Below are 18341 nucleotides of genomic sequence, written 5' to 3'. Positions count from 1 at the left end.
GTCCAGGTTACTGTCTCTTAGCAACAGCAGACCATTCACCTCCACTGTGCTGGTTGCCAGGAGTGACGATGTTTCTTAGAGCTCAAAAGGAGAGTCAGCGGGCTAACAAGACATGCATATACGCACTCTTTCGATTCTAGACTGCAAAACCAGGGGTGCATTTCTGCCAATGGCTAACAGAGGGGATTTAAATGAAAGAATCTTCTAGGATCTGTCCTTTGGATGTGAGTAGAAAGAGTGTATCTGAAATCTTATTTTTTTCACCAGGTCTTTGCCAGTGGTTTCACGCTTAGCATCGTCCTGAAGAGCTACACAATCGACAAAGACATGATGCACACTCCATCGTCCATGCTGATGGGAGTGGTGTTTGCTCCCTTGGGCCTTGTGCTGATGTTCACTGCAGCGATCACACCGCAGTGGAGGGAGGGACAGGCTCGGCTGGGTGCGGCAGGGCGGGGCAGAGCAACGGAGCTCCTCCTACTCCGCTCAGATGGCCTATGGGAGAGCTGCCTGCAGGTGGTGCACTCAGAGGTCAAAGAGTGCTGGCCCGTTTCGGGGTCCTACCAGCGGGATGCTCGGGTTCGAATGGTCCAGGGGATGGTGCTGTCGTCTCTCTTCCTGTGTGGCGCAGGAATCGTGCTCGCCAGCGTAGGCGTCCGCTGCTGGACCGATATCCCGCTCAGGAGTGTAGCGGGAGCTGGTGGCTTGTTGGTTGCGCTGGCAGGTCTGCTCAGTCTGGCTGCTTTAGGAGTGTATACTCGGCATCTTTCGAAGCTGGGGATCGAGGTGGATTCAACCATATCTGAGACGCAAGGACTCAAAGTACACAAGCCTCCCCGGCTTACGCTACACCCGGCCGGGTCGCTCTACTTTGGCTGGGTGGGAGCTTGGGTACAGGTGCTAGGAGGGGCCGCACTACTCTTTGGATTCAAAAGCATGAAGTGTTCATTCTGCCACAAGCAGAGACTCAAAGACAGTGCTGAGATGTATGAGGTGAACTGTTAGATGGGCTCAAACGTTTGTGAGAGGTGAAGAGACACTTTTATGGTGTTCAAGCTCGTTGAGCTTGGATGAATAAGAAATGTGAAAGAGTACACATGATGTTTCTAAAGAGAACCATATTAAAATGTTGTACAAAATATATGTAATATACAAAACCAGAAGCCTCAAGGCCCGTTCGCACCAAGAATGCTAACTTTATGGTGTGTGCACACCAAAAGCGAATATAATTTTTTGCACAAGTAGATTACAAAGTCAATGCAAAGACGTGAATAGATATGAATTCGCGCTAATGATGCAAATTGGGCGACGCCTAAATCATGTCTTCCGTGCAAGTTGAAACATTTCAACTCGAGCGGGAAATTTGCATGATGCGTTGTCATGCATGCCAATCAGCAAAGAGCTTATTGACACGTCCAGTTTGTCACCGAATAGAGACTGAACAAAAAAGGAGATAGCTTGGAGAAAAGTAACTGAGGAAGTTGGACTACCTGGTAAGTGATGAAAATATGCGTCTGTTACTTGATTCTAGCTATGAGTTAAAGGATTAGTTCACTTTCAAATTAAAATGTCCTGATAATTTACTCACTCCCATGTCATCCAAGATGTTCATGTCTTTCTTTCTTCAGTTGAAAAGAAATTAAGGCTTTTGATGAAAACATTCCAGGATTATTCTCCATATAGTGGACTTCAATGGAGCTTCAATGAAGGTCAAAATTAAGCTTCAAAATGTTCTACACGATCCCAGACGAGAAATAAGGGTCTTATCTAAAGAAATCATTGCTCATTTTCTAAAAAAAAAAGTTGAAATTTTATACATTTTAACCATAAATGCTCATCTTGAACTAGCTCTCTTCTTCTTCTTCTCTATTAGAACTAAATATATAACTATTTGTTATATACTTGCACTAGCATATTGTATATAACAATTAGTTAAAACTTTAACCTGTGGAGGGCAGTAATACTCTTAGCAGTGTCTACACTGCTGGAATTCAAATAGAGAAGAAGAAGAGAGCTAGTTCAAGATGAGCATTATGGTTAAAACGTATAAAATTTGAACTTTTTTTTTTTTTTTTGAAAATGAGCAATGTTTTCTCTAGATAAGACCCTTATTTCTCGTCTGGGATTGCTGTAAACTGTAATTTTGACCTTCAACCGTTTGGGCTCCAGTGAAGTCCACTATATGGATAAAAATCCTGGAAGGTTTTCATCAAAAACCTTAATTTCTTTTCAACTGAAGAAAGAAAGACATAAACATCTTGGATGACATGGGGGTGAGTAAATTATCAGGAAATTTTAATTTGAAAGTGAACTAATCCTTTAAATGAACTGGTAAGCACTGGCATTAGCCAAAGTTAGCACAACCTGGCATTCCCAGTGTTGTTGTTGTTGTTGTTGATGATGATGATGTGAGTGAAGACACTCCTTTTTATTTGTGCGAGTGATGCGAAAAACAAGTAGAGCGAGTAACACAATGCGAATATTGGCTTCGCTTTTGGGGTGCACACACAACAAATACAACAATAACTACACTCTAAAAAATGCTGGGTTAAAAAAAACCCAAGTTGGGTTGAAAATGGACAAACCCAGCAATTGGGTTGTTTTATTCTTTCCAAAGATGTTGAATTGCTTTATTAAATTGCTTATTAATAAATGTACACCTTTTGATTATTATTGTTGCCTCTAGTAATTATGTGTCTGCATTTTAATTTCTCACCTATTTTGGATTCATTTAAAGCCAGCCATATAGTCATTTTTAATCAGTAGTTGGGTTAAATAAAACTACCCAGCAAGTTGGGCAAACATTTAACCCAACCACTGGGTTAAAAAAACCTAATTGCTGGGTTTGTCCATTTTCGTCCCAACTTGGGTTGTTTTTAACCAAACATTTTTTAGAGTGTATTAAACTAACATTTTTTATTATAAGTGCATAAGTTATCCTTCATCAGTTACAAAAAAGTAGCTCTGAAAGTGATTCTATTGATATTGTTCTTTCATTAATTAGAACGATTATTAAAACTTTAATACTTAATACTAGGCCTATATAGTTATTTTTGGTGTGAGCAGGTCTTCAGGGCCGGTTCACACAGAATGCGTTTTTGCATTAAATCACACTGTATTTAATTGTTTTTTTAAGTAAAGATGTGTTAGACGGACCTCTTTGACCACTGCATTGCTTTTTGTTGCTTTTTCATCATTTTGCACATATGTGCCTAGTTTTTAAGATGCTTTGTCAAGTTTTGTTAACATCTTGTTTGCATCTCGAGGCCTTGCGTTCTTTTCTATTCTGCTGCGACATGTCTCATGAAACACAAAGATGCATTCCGTGTGAGCGGTTCCTTAGTTGCTAAGACGTTAATGATTGTATGCGGTGTCTCGCTTCGAAGGCTGCGCCCTCTGGAGGTCTCATTTGTCAAATACATATTGAGGCTGCCTCATATTAGAAACATACATTCAGAAGTAAAAAATAAATCAGAATCATTTATGACAATTTACGTCATTTTATAACGGTTACTTTCGTGAAACGAGACATCCTCAATGACGTATGCGGTCGACAAATGTGACCATCAGAGGACGTAACCTTCAAAATGACAGCTTTGATTTCATGGCAGATTTTACTGTTCATCATGACAGTACTGTAATATTCTTTCCAAAGATGTTGTGAAATGTAAGCAATGTAGTGTCACAAGGCTGTAGGCAATTTGGGCTTTTACCGCTAGTGCGTGAGACGTGTGTGTCATGTCAATTCGCTCAAGTCTAATGACTGATACGCATCTTTAATATTTGGACCAACAGTATTTATGTAAAAGATTGATCTGTGTTACTAATTCCTAACTGTACTTGTAAATATTTATGTTGTAAATATGTGTTGTTATTGACAATAATACCTATCTGTAAGGCTACTGATTAAATGTTTCAAAGCATTGTTCCTGCTTGTCATGTCATGTGAAATGTCAGACGGCTTAGTCATCACATCTGATCAAAACATCTATTGGCTTGCCATGCTAACTAATAATGATTTTACACTAAACAGCTTGTTTTGGTAAATACATAGTGTGACCTGAACATTACCACATTACAAGAAGCTGAGGTCAGATCACATCATCCGTGTAAAAAAAAAAATAAAAAATAGGACCAGTGCTTATGTTTTGGATTGAATATCTGATCAATAATAAATACACTAAAACATATCTGTGCAAGAAGGAAAACATTGTTTAATGGTTTATTAGCACAGTAGAATTACTGTAAAGGTAAGAATGAATGCTTAAAGCCTTTATGTATAATGCATTATAAATGTATTCATAAAGTACATTATAACTTTTCATAACTGTAACCAAATGTGAAATGCATAATATTTTCAGATTCCTTGTTACATCTAAAATTGGTTGTTTGTCATATGCTTTAATGCATTATACGTTCTAAAGGTGTGTTCAATAAAAAGATGTATTATAACTGTGGTTACAATTATTCATGAAACCATACAATGCATTACAATGTATAAATAATGCATTAAAAATACTTTCATAATGCATTATTCTGTATATAAAGGCTTTAAGTAAAGTGTTTTAGAATTAAATTAGCTTTTTCCCCCCAAAAAACTATTTAATGAGCATTTAAACCAATTTCAGAGGAGCTGATGAAATGAGATAAGCATTGGCTCTGCATAAACACAGTAATTGTGCACTTTATATAAACATGAGGCATAAATTTCTATTTCTTTTTTCATTTTTTAAATCTACGACTATACATTGTATGAACAAAAAATTAAAACAGCAACATGAAATAAATTATTAATATTTTGGGATTCCAAAATGACTTGAGCATGACACACAAGTCATTTAACACTTACTCCTCTCTTCGTAGAGATGAGTTTAGCTTTATGAGTTTGACTTTGATCAACTTAAAAAAAAAAGAAGGAAAATTCAAGCTATTTGGCCGGTGATATTTTAGAATAAAATAAAAGAGAATGCAACAACATTATATGCATGAATACACAGTGTTGGAATAAAAACACTGAAAGAATAAAAGGAACAGGTGGCTGGCATACACTACACTTTGTGAACAAAACACAGGGCGCCACTGTGTGGCAATTCTGGGAAAATGACGAACGTTGGGCATTTAATACAAACGCAATGAGAGGATGAGGTATTCTTTTTTTTTTCCTCAGGAAATATAGTTTTGAGCCTGATAAACTTGTTTTTCAGGATCTGCAATGTCAGAAAGTTTCTACATAATAAAAGTATACATTTTTATAAAAGAAATACTTTCTTGTCTATCATATCATAAAACATTCATAAAACATACTGAAGAAAACCTTACACACATACTTAAAGTAATAAGAAATATGCATCATAATAATATAATTAATCTAAAATATATTTTTAAAATTACATACATCTGTAAAATAAACATCCTTTAGCAAGTGCCTAAAGTTAGATTTGTTCTTTTGCTAGCATGTTGCAGTTCGTCATACATTCCATTTATAGTGAATGTACAGCAGAAGTACACACAGTTGTTGTGAAAAGCTCCAGATGACAGATCTTACTTCTTGTGGAAAAGCCATCGCTCTGTGCCAGATGGCTGCAATTCAGCTCCAGGCATTTGTCCCAGTGTTGCACTTTGTTTCTCTATTTGTTTTAATACAGTACAGGAGGAAAGCGGTTGTGTTTGCACATTCTGTACAAGTGTCATATGTAAAAGTAGTTCTCTGTAGGTGTTTCGCCCATGACTGTGGTATGCGTTTGCATCAGCACCTGTTCATCTGTAAGAGTGGAACGTCCGTCTTCAGGTGTCTCTGGATCTACCAACTGTTCTCCATCACTCAGGGACAGTCCGCTTGCCTCGTCGTTGGCCCTGGACGCTGTTTCTATGCTTGGCGATTCTGTCTGTTTGTGCTGTCTATCAATGTCCTGCATCAGCTCTTCATTGAACTGCTTCCACTGACGGAACTTCTGCGCTGAGAACTCAGAATCCTCTAGGATCTTGTTGATCAGGTGAAGCTCCGCCTCCTTCGCCTAAGAAACACAGACAGCCAATGACAAATGTTAAGACCGCTGTGTGCCTAAATAATCCTAATAACAGTAAATGTGGGGTTGGTACACTCTAAAAAATGCTGCGTTAAAAACAACCCAAGTTGGGTTGAAAATGGACAAACCCAGCGATTGGGTTGTTTTAACCCAGCAGTTGGGTTAAATGTTTGCCCAACCTGCTGGGTAGTTTTACTTAACTCAATTATTGTTTAAAAATGACTGTATTGCTTACTTAAAATGAACCCAAAATATCTTGAAAATTAACATTTATTAATATGTTTAATAAATGAACATTTTAATTTCATTTTAGATTCATTTTAAGTCAGCCATATAGTCATTTTCAAACAATAGTTGGGTTAAATAAAACTACCCAGCAGGTTGGGCAAACATTTAACCCAACAGTTGGGTTAAAACAACTCAATCGCTGGGTTTGTCCATTTTCAAACCAACTTGGGTTGTTTTAAACCCAGCATTTTTTTTAAAGTGTAGTGTGTGTGTGTGTGTGTGTGTGTGTGTGTTGGGGGGGTGTAAATGCGTGTCTGACCTTGAGTGTGCTCTGAAGGGCACGGAGTGTGTGTATCTTCTCATTGATAACAGGGTTTTTGTTGCGTTTAATGAAGGATTTACGAAGCTGGTCGTGAGTCGTCGGCTGGTTCTGACCAATCAGAGACACTCCTCCTTTCTTGAGGCTATGGAACATTTCATCCATCTCATCTACATTTCCTGAGACATAAAGAGAATTGGCTTGTTTATGAAAGGATCTCGATATGAAAGGATCTCGACAAAGTTTCCAAAGGATAAAAAGATATAAGATATAAAGAAGCTGATAGGCTGATACAGTTTATGATGATCCTTTACCTGCAATTTTACTGCCCCCTGCTTGTGAAATGGTTAGTGGCTCTGACATCCTGTTCTGCTTACCCTTTGTTCGAGGAAGTGTGTTTGATTGAGTTTGAGTTTTCTGTGACAAAATAAAGAGGAAACTTTGTAAATCATTTTATGTTCCAAGGAAACAGTTTGGATAATGGAAAAATGACCTTTTATTCCCGCACTGATAATAAGAAGAAAGACTGAAGACTGAAGTAATGGCTGATGAAAATTCAGCTTTGAAAAGTTATATTAAATTGTAATAATATTTCACAATATTATTGTTTTTACTGTATTTTTGATCAAACCCCAAACATTCTTAATGGTAGTGTAAATTATCTAATTTTGTTTTCCACACAAAAAATAAAATCATACAAGATTGGAGCAACATGAGGGTGAGTATAATGGACTATCCCTTTGATTTTAGGTTTGATTTTATTCTTGTTTGTTTTGTGTATGTTTGTGAGGACTGCATGCACATGTTTATATGTATTTCTGAGTGGGTGTGTCTCTGTTTATCCTCACTGTATTGAGTTTCTTCCGATGAGAAAGTGGTGAACGTGATGATTCCTCCTCAGATTCGGTTTCACTGTAACAGTCTGACAACAGAAACATCAAACATGAATCCAGCAGTGCCAGAATTTTTTTTTTTATTATTAAAGAACACAACATAACAAAGAAAGGTAACAATTACTCTTGAAAGACAAGCAAAAAAAGGTTGCAAATGCACTTGAGGAATGAGGAAACAAACTTAATATTCAGTAGAAAAAAAAAATGATATAGTCCAAAAGTTTGGAACCACTAAGATTTTTAATGTTTTTAAAAGAAGTTTCGTCTGCTCACCAGGGCTACATTTATTTAATTAAAAATACAGTAATATTGTGAAATATTATTACAATTTAAAATAACTGTGTACTATTTAAATATATTTGACAAAGTAATTTATTCCTGTGATGCAAAGCTGAATTTTCAGCATCGTTACTCCAGTCTTCAGTGTCACATGATCCTTCAGAAATCATTCTAATATGCTGATCTGCTGCTCAAGAAACATTTATGATTATTTTCAATGTTGAAAACAGTTTTGTACTTTTTTTTCAGGATTCCTTGATGAATAGAAAGTTCAAAAGAACAGCATTTATCTGAAACACAAAGCTTCTGTAGCATTATACACCACCGTTCAAAAGTTTGGGGTCAGTAAGAATTTTTATTTTTATTTTTTTAAAGAAATTAAAGAAATGAATACTTTTATTCAGCAAGGATGCATTAAATCAATCAAAAGTGGCAGTAAAGACATTTATAATGTTACAAAAGATTAGATTTCAGATAAACACTGTTCTTTTGAACTTTCTATTCATCAAATAATCCTGAAACAAAATATTGTACACAAATATTTTGTACAATTTTACACATTAAATGTTTCTTGAGCAGCAGATCAGCATATCAGAATGATTTCTGATGGAACATGTGACACTGAAGACTGGAGTAATGATGCTGAAAATTCAGCTTTGCATCACAGGAATAAATTACTTTGTGAAATATATTCAAATAGAAAACAGTTATTTTAAATTGTAATAATATTTCACAATATTACTGTTTTTACTGTATTTTTAATTAAATAAATGTAGCCTTGGTGAGCAGACGAAACTTCTTTTTAAAACATTAAAAATCTTAGTGGTTCCAAACTTTTGGACTGTACTGTATATTATATGTATATTATATATATATATATATATATATATATATATATATATATATATATATATATATATATATATATATATATATATATATATATAGAAAGAACGTTAGAATAAGTTACATATGATGACACTGATATAAACTGGTATAATAACTGGTATTGCAAGGTACATATTAGTTTACTGGAATGCAATGGGGAACGGGCATCTATGTATTGAAGGAATGGAGGGAATGGAGACCAAACCCGGTTGAAGGTATCTAGTTTGGACTTTACAGATGCTATGCTAGAATTAAATCAAAATCCTTTATGACTGTCTTCACACTGAAAATGTAGCAGAGAAACAGCATTGGCATATATACCAGGAAACAAATGCAAACAACAACAAACATAATTTCCTACCTTCTTCACTGTCTGGCTGACTGTGGACAAGTTTCTTGTGTTTCTGAATGGCTGCGATTAAGCAATTAATCCATCTATTGAGAGAGAGAGAGAGAGAGAGAGTCAAAAACACAGATTTATCACCAATCCACATGTTTTACCACCTACAGTTTCCAATTTGCACTAGAAGTTATTCGTATTAGGTTGTTTTAGGTGATTTGTATTGTGTTATATGACCAGTAGGGGGCATAGCTGGCATGTGAGAGATCCAAGATGTGTAAAAACATGATTATGTGTGTGCTGTAAAAAACAGCAATAAAAGGCAGGTAAACATGAGGTGGAAGTGTTTAATAGGTTAAAGGCATTGACATTCACAGACCGAACAATACTGTAGCTCTCTAAGCGTCTGCTGACTCACTGCTTTACTGCAGCTCCTCAAGTGCTGCTCAAGAGGTCAAAGTCATTAAGAGTCATTTTAGAGTTCAAAGCTTTTCATACTAAAGCTCAGATCAACCAGTGCAACTTGGCAACAGAATATCTGAACAATCGTGCTTGTAAATAATGGACATAAATGTCATAAATCTCTTCAGATGAGACAAACTAAGTCTCCTGATTAGTCTGATATTATCATGTAGCAAATGAGTAGGGGAATGATGCATGATAGTTAATATAAATGCCCAAGGTTCTCTCCTGAACATCATATCATTGGCTCTATTATTAGAGGTATGAAGCACCTCAGTTTGACTGGTCATTGGACAAATCATGGAGTGTAAAAGAGAGCACCAATCTGTAGTGCTATTACATAAGGTGCTCATCCCTGAAGCAGTGGCTGTTGAATTACCTGACCTATGCTTAAAAACTAAACTAAAAGTGTTATTTTCACAAAACATGTTTTTAAAGAACAAATACAAGCCAATCCAGCTTATTCACTGACATCACTGCATTATATTAAATGATAGTAATGGTGAATGTTGGAATTTCTGTGCCACAGACACCAAAAGGGAATGGCAAAAAACGTGTTTCCAAACAGGTTTCCCATAAAAAAATAAAATAAAATAAAAATCATGCAAAATTCTATCTCAAGAAAATGTTAATTTATTAGTGTTATGCTACACTAGTAGACTAAGCTGTTTGCTTGCTACCCAAATGTTTATTTTACCATTATTTAGCCTCAGATATATAAAGTAATATGGGTACCATTTTACAATAAGGTCTCATTTGTTAACAATAGTTAATGTATTAACTAACATTAACTAACAATGAGCAATACATTTGTTATAGTATTTATTATTTGAAAATGGTAGTTTATAAAGATACAGTCGTTCATTACTTGTTCATGTTAGTTCCCAGCGCATTAATGTTAATCGACTTTTAATTATAATACGGATAGTTCTGGCCCTTGATTCTGATTGGTTGAGCCGCGTTCAAAGCTGTTGTAAATTACTCTATAAAAAATTATACCTGTGACCTCATTACATCAATATTACTGTGCCACTATGTCACATATATATATATATATATATATAAATAAATAAAACACGGCTATGACTGCTTTAGCCAACGGTTCTGTGTATCACTGTACAACACCCTTAGCAACCAATCTTAGCAACGTAAACATATGTTTGTCTCAACTGATATTGTTCATTAAAGCTTATATTGTATTATGTAATTTAAAACGGTTAGTTCCTGTCTTTAATTCTGGTCAATAGCTGTGTTTTGTTCACGATAAAACATGGCTATGACTGCTTCACCCAGTAGTTCTGTGTATCACTACACAACACCCTTAGCAACCACTCTTAGCAACATAAACTGTTTGTTCTCAGTTGATATTGTTCATTGAAGCTTACTGTAGAAGAGTATTGTGAGAAAGAGATCGAGTGAGCGAGTTTATTACCACCATTCAGATTTAGCATTTTCCTTCAGGTCAATCCTATGTTCATAATAAAAAATCTGTTTAAATGTCCGATGTATTATCTTGTCCTTTTATCAGTTAAGAGGTTTTCCCGTGACTGACAGTGCTAGTCAAAGCATTTGTCAGTTGCATCACAAGTTTTAATATAAAAGTCTTTGCGACTGAGTGACTCGCTCATAAAGATAATCTTTGCCGCCATCTAATGGCGTAATAAATGTAACGTAACTTCTGTTGCGGTTCACAGTCAGGGTCTATTTTTTCCAGCGGAAGGAAGGCTTTTAGTGATTTTACTTCATAAAAGTTGCATTGATACATATTTTTTGGCTTTCATATTTGTATTGTGTGGTAACCATTAAATGGTTAAAAGCAATAAGCCCCGTGAAGCTGTGGTTTACAGTGAATTTATAACAGCCAAGGGGGTTTTAGGCACTCCGCGTCGGCCTAACAACACTTCGTGTTATAAATTCACTGTAAACCACAGCTTCTAGGGGCTTATTGCTTTATTTTAATGTATTAGTAAATGTTGAAATTAACAGTAACTAAGATTAATAAACGCTGTAGAAGTATTGTTCATTCTTAGTTCATGTTAACAAAAGAAGTTTAACTAATGTTAAGTAATGAAACTAATGTAAAGTATTACCTTAATATGTGTTATGCAATTAAAAAGTTATTAATTCATATATTTTCATGATCAAGATTAAGTCTGCTAGATTGCACAAGCACTTAGAACCGACTCACAATATCAGGAATTGTGCAAACTGCACAAATTAACTCTATCAGCATATGAAGTTTGTTCTGAATTCCCCACACAGTGTTTACACTTTTTGTTAAGTCAACCTGTGAATGACTTCTTATACTTCTTGCTATGCGCATTAAACTTAAAGTATTTTCACTTCACAGAAGGTACACACTCCACCTTTAAAAATACAATGTCATTGCATAGAACACATCTATTTAAATTCAAAGGTCAACGCACATTCATTTGCACATGAAGAGAAACTGCAGGTGCACAGCAAGATCTAATCATTGTGACATTTCGCTACTCAATGATTTTTACAAACTGACATAATGTCAGGAATAACTGCCGCTTAGACGTGGTGGTAGAGAAAATGCTTGTTTATATGCAGCCACACTCACTTGCTCATGTCGTTTACATTATCAGCAGCGAAGAAAAAGTTCTGGAAGCGCTGGTGGCACATTTTAAATACACTAGGAGAAAATGAGAAAGAAAGATCAGATGATCAGAAGCATTCATCTTAGGGCAGAAGCTTTAGCAGCTTAATGAAAACTCATTTGTCATCATGATGGCAGGTTGTGCCGTTCAGTGTCTGTGGACTGCGGGGGAAGATCTGAGGAATGTAAAGTGTAATTCTGTTATTCACACATCTCCGGCTAACTGCCCTCCTGCGCCAGATACTCTCACTCTCACAGCCAACCACAAACACTGAGTTCAAGGAGCCTGGCGACTTCTGTTTCTTTGTGACAGTGTGAACACAAACAATCATGCTGAATGGGGTTTAATGTTGATATGCGTCCCTTCAAATTAGATTCAGCTGCAAATATTGAATGGGTAAACCAGTGGCAGCATGTTTTCTTTTGTATAGTGCAGAAGATACTTACTACTTCCTCTTGTGTTCTCCTGCGCTCTCTATACTGTAGCTGCCGATCTTGATCAAGCCCTCCGCCTTCTCCTCCTGCACAAATATATGGGTTCAATAATTATTTTGTCAAGTACATCTACATTAACTGATTTGTACAAAACAGAGATATACAGATATTAAAATAAGCTGAAGATTAGTGTCATCCAGTGAGCGATATTAAAATTCTACACCATTTTGTCTCAGTAAATTAAACAGAGTTCACCCCAAAAATGAAAATTCTGTCTTAATTTACTCACCCTCATGTCCTTACAAACCTCTATGCATTTCTTTCTTCCGCAGAACATAAAAGAAGATATTTCGAAGAATGCTAAATAGTTTTGGTTCCATTTTGACTTCCATAGTGTGGGAAAAAATTACAATGGCGGTCAATGGGAACTGGACTGTTTATTTACCAATATTCTTCAAAATATCTTCTTTCATGTTCAACAGAAGAAAGAAGGCCATAAAGGTTTAGAATGACATGAGGGTGAGTAAATGACAGCATTTTCATTTTTCCCTTTAAAAACAAAACTCTAGAAAATAAAGTTATAATGTCACAACATTATAATGTACTGTGTGAAGAATGGATATTCATTTTAAGATCTGTTAGAGATTGTATTTAACACTGTTATTAAAGACTGTCACAATATCCAAAATTGCCTGATAAAAAAACAAAAACAATTCTAATATTATCCAACAAATTGTGTATCCCTTCTAGGGATGAAAACACATTCAAGAAGAGTTTAGTTTTACAAAAACCTCTTAATATAATACGTTACTTCTGTGTATAAAGTGCCAATATGTGTATCCAATTACAAGTTTCCTTGTAATTTTACCTCTTTACAAGTAAACTCGTACTAACCTGTTGGCTGGTATACCAATACAGTGTAGGACCTTTCAGGACGAACCAAAATCTCTGCCATTTCTGAGTCATAAAGACATTTGCTTCTTTTCTCTTCTTCCAGAGCCAACCGTCACAGTCTGGGCGGCCAAGTTCACGACAGGACACCCTCCTGCGGCTCATCGCTGTCCGTGTCCCTTATGTATACATACAAATCAAGTTAGACATATTATTTTGCAATAGATGAAATTTAGTGTTCTATATGAATAGTGAATGAACAAATTCATGCCTTACCTTTAGTAGAGCTCTTCTTGTTCTCCTTTTCATCCTGCAGTTAGAAGAAACTTATCATTATTCTGAGATCACAGGGTTTAAAGAGCATCACCACCTTCTGATGTCATCCGAGTTGCCGCATTAAAACAATTTATTGTGAGATGCCTCAACAGATGCTTCTCAATGACTCACAATGCACTCGAGTGTCAGGTGACAAATCATTATAGCATCTTTCCAAAATGCATCTTGCATTTTGACTAGAAGAAGTCAACATGCAAGATACCAAATGAATGTATTTGTTGTGTTCTTACTCTTAGTCCTGCCATGTCAGGACAGGAGCTGGTACTGGCTCGTTTAAGCTCCTGGTCTATTGGGGACGGACTCCTTTCTGCAGATGAACTGACTTCCAAACTGTTTCGACTCACACGCTGAGAGTCTATAAATGTGAAAACATATATATATATATATATATATATATATATATATATATATATATATATATATATAGAGATTATAAGCTGCAGAAGTAGCTTTAAATGTATAATCTATGAGCTATGGAAAAATTATACATGCTCAGAAACACAGAACCAATGAAACTATGGCTGCAAAAAAAAAAAAAAAAAAAAAAGATTCTTTAAGTGTTTCAGTCTGGTTTATATGCCGTTTAGCAGTTTAGCTGGTGAACTGTTAGAATCATGCTGCTGACTAGAAAAATATAGCTGATGAACCATATTTTTCTATTGTAATATATTTTAAAATGCTATTTATTGCTGTGATGGTTAAGCTGAATTTTCAGCAGCCATTACTCTAGTCTTCAGTGTCACATGATCCTTTTGAAATCATGCTGATTTGGTGCTCAAAATACATGCTGTCATTTTGATAAATTTAATGAGTCCTTGCTAAATTATAGTATTAAAAAAAACAGCATACAGAAGCCAAAACTATGAACGACAGTGTATGTGAAGCGAAACAGAGCATAGTAGGAATTTTGATGTCTTGTATTTATTATTTCTGGGTGGATAAAATAAAAAAAATAAAAAAATAAAAAAATCTGCATTCATTATTTTTGGGGGCTGATGTCTTTAGTGTTTTTTTTTGTATGATCTGCAGTGACTTTTACCTGACCCTGGCAGGAGGGGTTTTAAGGTGTTTGAGTGATGTTCATTAGAGCTTTGATCTCTAGAGAGCGCTGATTTCTCCCGCCTGAAATGATGTGCGCCGTCTGATGCTGATCTATGGTACATAAACACACACAAATTTTATGATAGCATATGACACTGAAAAATGAATCAAAAACACAGTCAACTAAGTGGCCCTTTGCAAAGCTATATGCAGCTTTAATGCTACTGTATGAAAGCTGGCCCAAACACACATGTATTATAGTTTAGCTATGCTGTACACAGACACACAGAGAGAGACCTGAGATAGCGGAGTACTCGTATGTCCTCACTGTAGCTCACAGAAAAGAGTTATGAAACGAGAATTTAGTTTATGAAACACACAGGCAGAGAAATGGAGACTTTCACTTCTTATACAATTAACTGAGTACATAATGTTAACGAACCTTATAGCTGTGTATTACTGCTATATGGAAATTACTTTGACACACTCATCTCTGGCTGAAAACACAATACTACTTAAACTTTAACACTGAAACAAGTATTTTCTGTAAAGCTGCTTTAGAAACAATATGTACTGTGAAAAGCACCATTCAAATAAGGTTGAATCAAACCAAATTAAACTGAATACACAGTAAGTTTACTAATACAGAAAATACAGAATCCATGGTAAACAGACAAAACTATCACATTACAGTATATCCTACCATATTGTAAAACCTCTAACTACAATAATTTCTTCTTCACCTCAATGTTTGAACAACAAACATCATTTGAGAGACTTGAAATGGTTCTAAAGACCCTGAAATCATGCAAATTTAGCATCAGCAACAGGAGCATAGTGATTATAGAAGCATCTGAGGAAATTCAGCATCAGAAACAACAGCATATAGTGATTATATCAGCATCTGAGGAAACTCAGCTGAGATGGCCAAACTCACCTAAAGGACAGAGAACGGACTGAAGCTGCCACCCTCCCAAAAAGAGAATGTCTGTTTTTCTCTTCCTCTTCTTCCTCTTCCTCCTCTCTCTGAAAGTAAAGAATCGATGAGATCCACATTTGGAAAAACCCAATGTCACCGCACCTCTCATGTGGCAAGTGTGTTTTATTGTGCATGTTCATGTCTTGTGAATGATCATGGTTAGTTTGTGGGTTTATAAAGCAATACTTTGGGGACAAAACTGTTCTGAGAAATACAGTCAAACCAAAATTTGACACCTTGAACATTTCATTGTTTCAGTTTATTCACTATAGTTAAAAAAAAAAAAAAAAAAAAAAAAGGTAAAAAGTGTTTTTATAAAATTTCGAAAAATGCTAAAGTTTATGTTTAGCTTTAGGTTACATAAAAACAATAGATGCCTATATGTCCTTATTTAAATGTGTTATGTGTTGTGGTTATTATTGTTAACTAGAACTAAAAATAAAACCATAAAAAAGTATTCCTTGAAATAAAAAATAAAAAAACATATCCCATTTTCATTTAGTTTAGGTTGAAGTACTCAAATAACTGAAACAAAAAAATCTAAAACGTAATAAAATGAGACATATAAAAAAAAAATGAAAAAAAAAAAAATGACAATGCCAAATGACAAAATTATTTTATAATATAATATATTATTTAAATGACAAAAGAAATACATAAATAAAATCCTATTCAAAATATATAAATAGTAACAAAAACTATAATAGTATACAAATGATAATAAAATAACACTGGAATGTGCTTGATAGCTCAGAAAGTGACTATGTCCGGATTCATCAGTTTGTCTGAGATCTTTGCACAGCTCTAAGGATCAGTCCAACAGCCACCAACAGACCCAGTTATTTTAAAAGCCACATGACTGCTACATCACACACTGCTTCAGTGGTAACAACAGGATATACACACATGCTAGATCAAAACGGCAAAGAGATCCAGCAATGTGCGTGCGCGTGTGTGTGTATTAGAGTCTCAGGAAGGTGGACACTGGAGGGAAGGAAGTCACTGTTGTCATGACGATGTGCTCAAACAACAAGTTCAAATGTAAATCAGATTGTTTCTTTCATTTGAAAACATTTCTTGTAAGTGTGCATGTCTGAGTGTGTATGTGTGAGAGAGTGTGTAGTCATTGCGGTGTCAAAAGGGGAAATGTGCTCATCGAACAAACACAACCATCTGTGACGTGTGAACATGTGATGATGTCAATAATTCTGTTGCAAAGCAACCACTAAAAGAATCAACAGTGTAAAACGCTGGCAGCACCTCATATGAGACTCATGTGTTCATTTCAAGCTTATTAACACTGTCAAAACACTTTTGTTTAGACAAACTGCAATATCAAATGAATGCTATCCCAAAACAAAAATGTTTAAACCTGAGCCAAAGCACATTCATAATTGGACTGAAATCTGATGTTTTAAAGTATTTTTTTGTTGTTAAAACTACACAATAAAATATCACAATAAAGACAAAAATAAATCTTAAAAATAAATAAATAAATACCTGATTACACATCAACTTGCGCTCACTCTTTCATCATATAAGGAACTACAACATGACATTCATTATACAGTGAATAATAAATGAATGAATGTCAACAAAATGAGTGAATATACACAGTATATGGAGGAGATGTGACACGTATGGAAGCCGATTTCAGCCAAAAAAGAAAAAAATTGCTTTGGTAAATTATAATAAAATGACAAAATTATGACACTACATCATAATGAGATAAAATGTATAAATTATCTAATACAAAGTCCTAATTATCAGAGATAATTTTAAGTTATGACAAAAGTATGAGATTTCATAATTTTGACATAAAAAGTGAGAAGTATAGGATAATGATTTTTTAATCTCATAATTTCACTTTTTTCACATTGTCATAATTTTTTTGTCGCAAATTCAATGTATTAAGTCATAATTATGATTTACTAAAGAGCTAAACTGCCAGTTTAAAATTAGTATTTTAATGTATGTATGAATGTACGTATTAATGTATGTCAACAAGTATTTTGGGCAAAATATATATGAAAAAAAGAATGAGCCTTTAGTACCTCAGACTTGGCTCGGCTCTCCTTGCGTTTCAGAAAACCTGGAAGCCTCCTCAAAACCAGAGTTACTCCATTTGGATTCTCCTCCAGTTTTTTAACAAGGTTTGTCCTGCTCCAGCCAACCTGGAATGGGATTTATCATTTACATTGCATGAAATTAATGTTTATTTGCATCCAAAATGGAGGTTCTTTTGCACCTAATGCTTGATGCTGCACCTTTCTATGAGTAATTTTCAGAAAACTGTGCTAGATTTTAAAAAATTCATTACATTTGAAAAAGTTATACCTGAAATAACAGAGGAGATTTATTTTTCAAAACATTTTGCCAACCCTGTTACATTCAGAATGTTTCAGCATTTAACATCAAGAAGCATCAATGTTTGTCTATCTCTTAATCATTGTTTTTCTAGGGTGCCTATCAGTAATAATAGGGCACTGGGCCACAAACTAACGATAATCCAATTTAGTGGACCAAAGACATCTGCTCAAATCCAGCAGGCAGGTCATCAAATGGACGGAAAAGTGTCACTGTGCTAACCCGGGGTTCAGC

The 18341-nt window shown here is 35.2% G+C and overlaps 2 protein-coding genes across 4 annotated transcripts in view; one reads left to right on the top strand and one right to left on the bottom strand.

Moving 5' to 3' along the window:
* The first annotated feature begins 327 nt into the window (after positions 1 to 327).
* Positions 328 to 1005, top strand: cldn23l (claudin 23-like). Its single transcript, XM_067368488.1, has one exon. The coding sequence runs from the start codon at positions 328 to 330 to the stop codon at positions 1003 to 1005; it is 678 nt and encodes a 225-aa protein (XP_067224589.1).
* Positions 1006 to 4181: 3176 nt separating this feature from the next.
* cnksr1 (connector enhancer of kinase suppressor of Ras 1) overlaps positions 4182 to 18341 on the bottom strand; it is a 36528-nt gene continuing 22368 nt past the window's right edge. For all 3 annotated transcript variants that reach the window (XM_067367301.1, XM_067367302.1, XM_067367304.1), the window contains 13 exons: positions 17795 to 17914; positions 15699 to 15787; positions 14760 to 14872; positions 13951 to 14075; positions 13661 to 13694; positions 13388 to 13563; positions 12506 to 12579; positions 12023 to 12094; positions 8995 to 9068; positions 7422 to 7495; positions 6888 to 6990; positions 6574 to 6752; positions 4182 to 6014 (listed from right to left, as the gene is read on the bottom strand). In XM_067367301.1, the coding sequence (XP_067223402.1) occupies positions 5688 to 6014; positions 6574 to 6752; positions 6888 to 6990; positions 7422 to 7495; positions 8995 to 9068; positions 12023 to 12094; positions 12506 to 12579; positions 13388 to 13563; positions 13661 to 13694; positions 13951 to 14075; positions 14760 to 14872; positions 15699 to 15787; positions 17795 to 17914 (1560 nt within the window). In that variant the 3' untranslated portion in view covers positions 4182 to 5687. The remainder of the gene's footprint in view (positions 6015 to 6573; positions 6753 to 6887; positions 6991 to 7421; positions 7496 to 8994; positions 9069 to 12022; positions 12095 to 12505; positions 12580 to 13387; positions 13564 to 13660; positions 13695 to 13950; positions 14076 to 14759; positions 14873 to 15698; positions 15788 to 17794; positions 17915 to 18341) is intronic.

This window comes from Chanodichthys erythropterus, chromosome 18 (assembly GCF_024489055.1).
Source record: "Chanodichthys erythropterus isolate Z2021 chromosome 18, ASM2448905v1, whole genome shotgun sequence".
Classification (NCBI taxonomy): domain Eukaryota; kingdom Metazoa; phylum Chordata; class Actinopteri; order Cypriniformes; family Xenocyprididae; genus Chanodichthys; species Chanodichthys erythropterus.
This window is presented reverse-complemented; position numbering and strand designations above follow the sequence as displayed.

Excerpts from the sequence above, each read along its gene's own strand:
- cldn23l (XM_067368488.1), top strand. The coding sequence starts at position 328 with ATGATGCACACTCCATCGTCCATGCTGATGGGAGTGGTGTTTGCTCCC.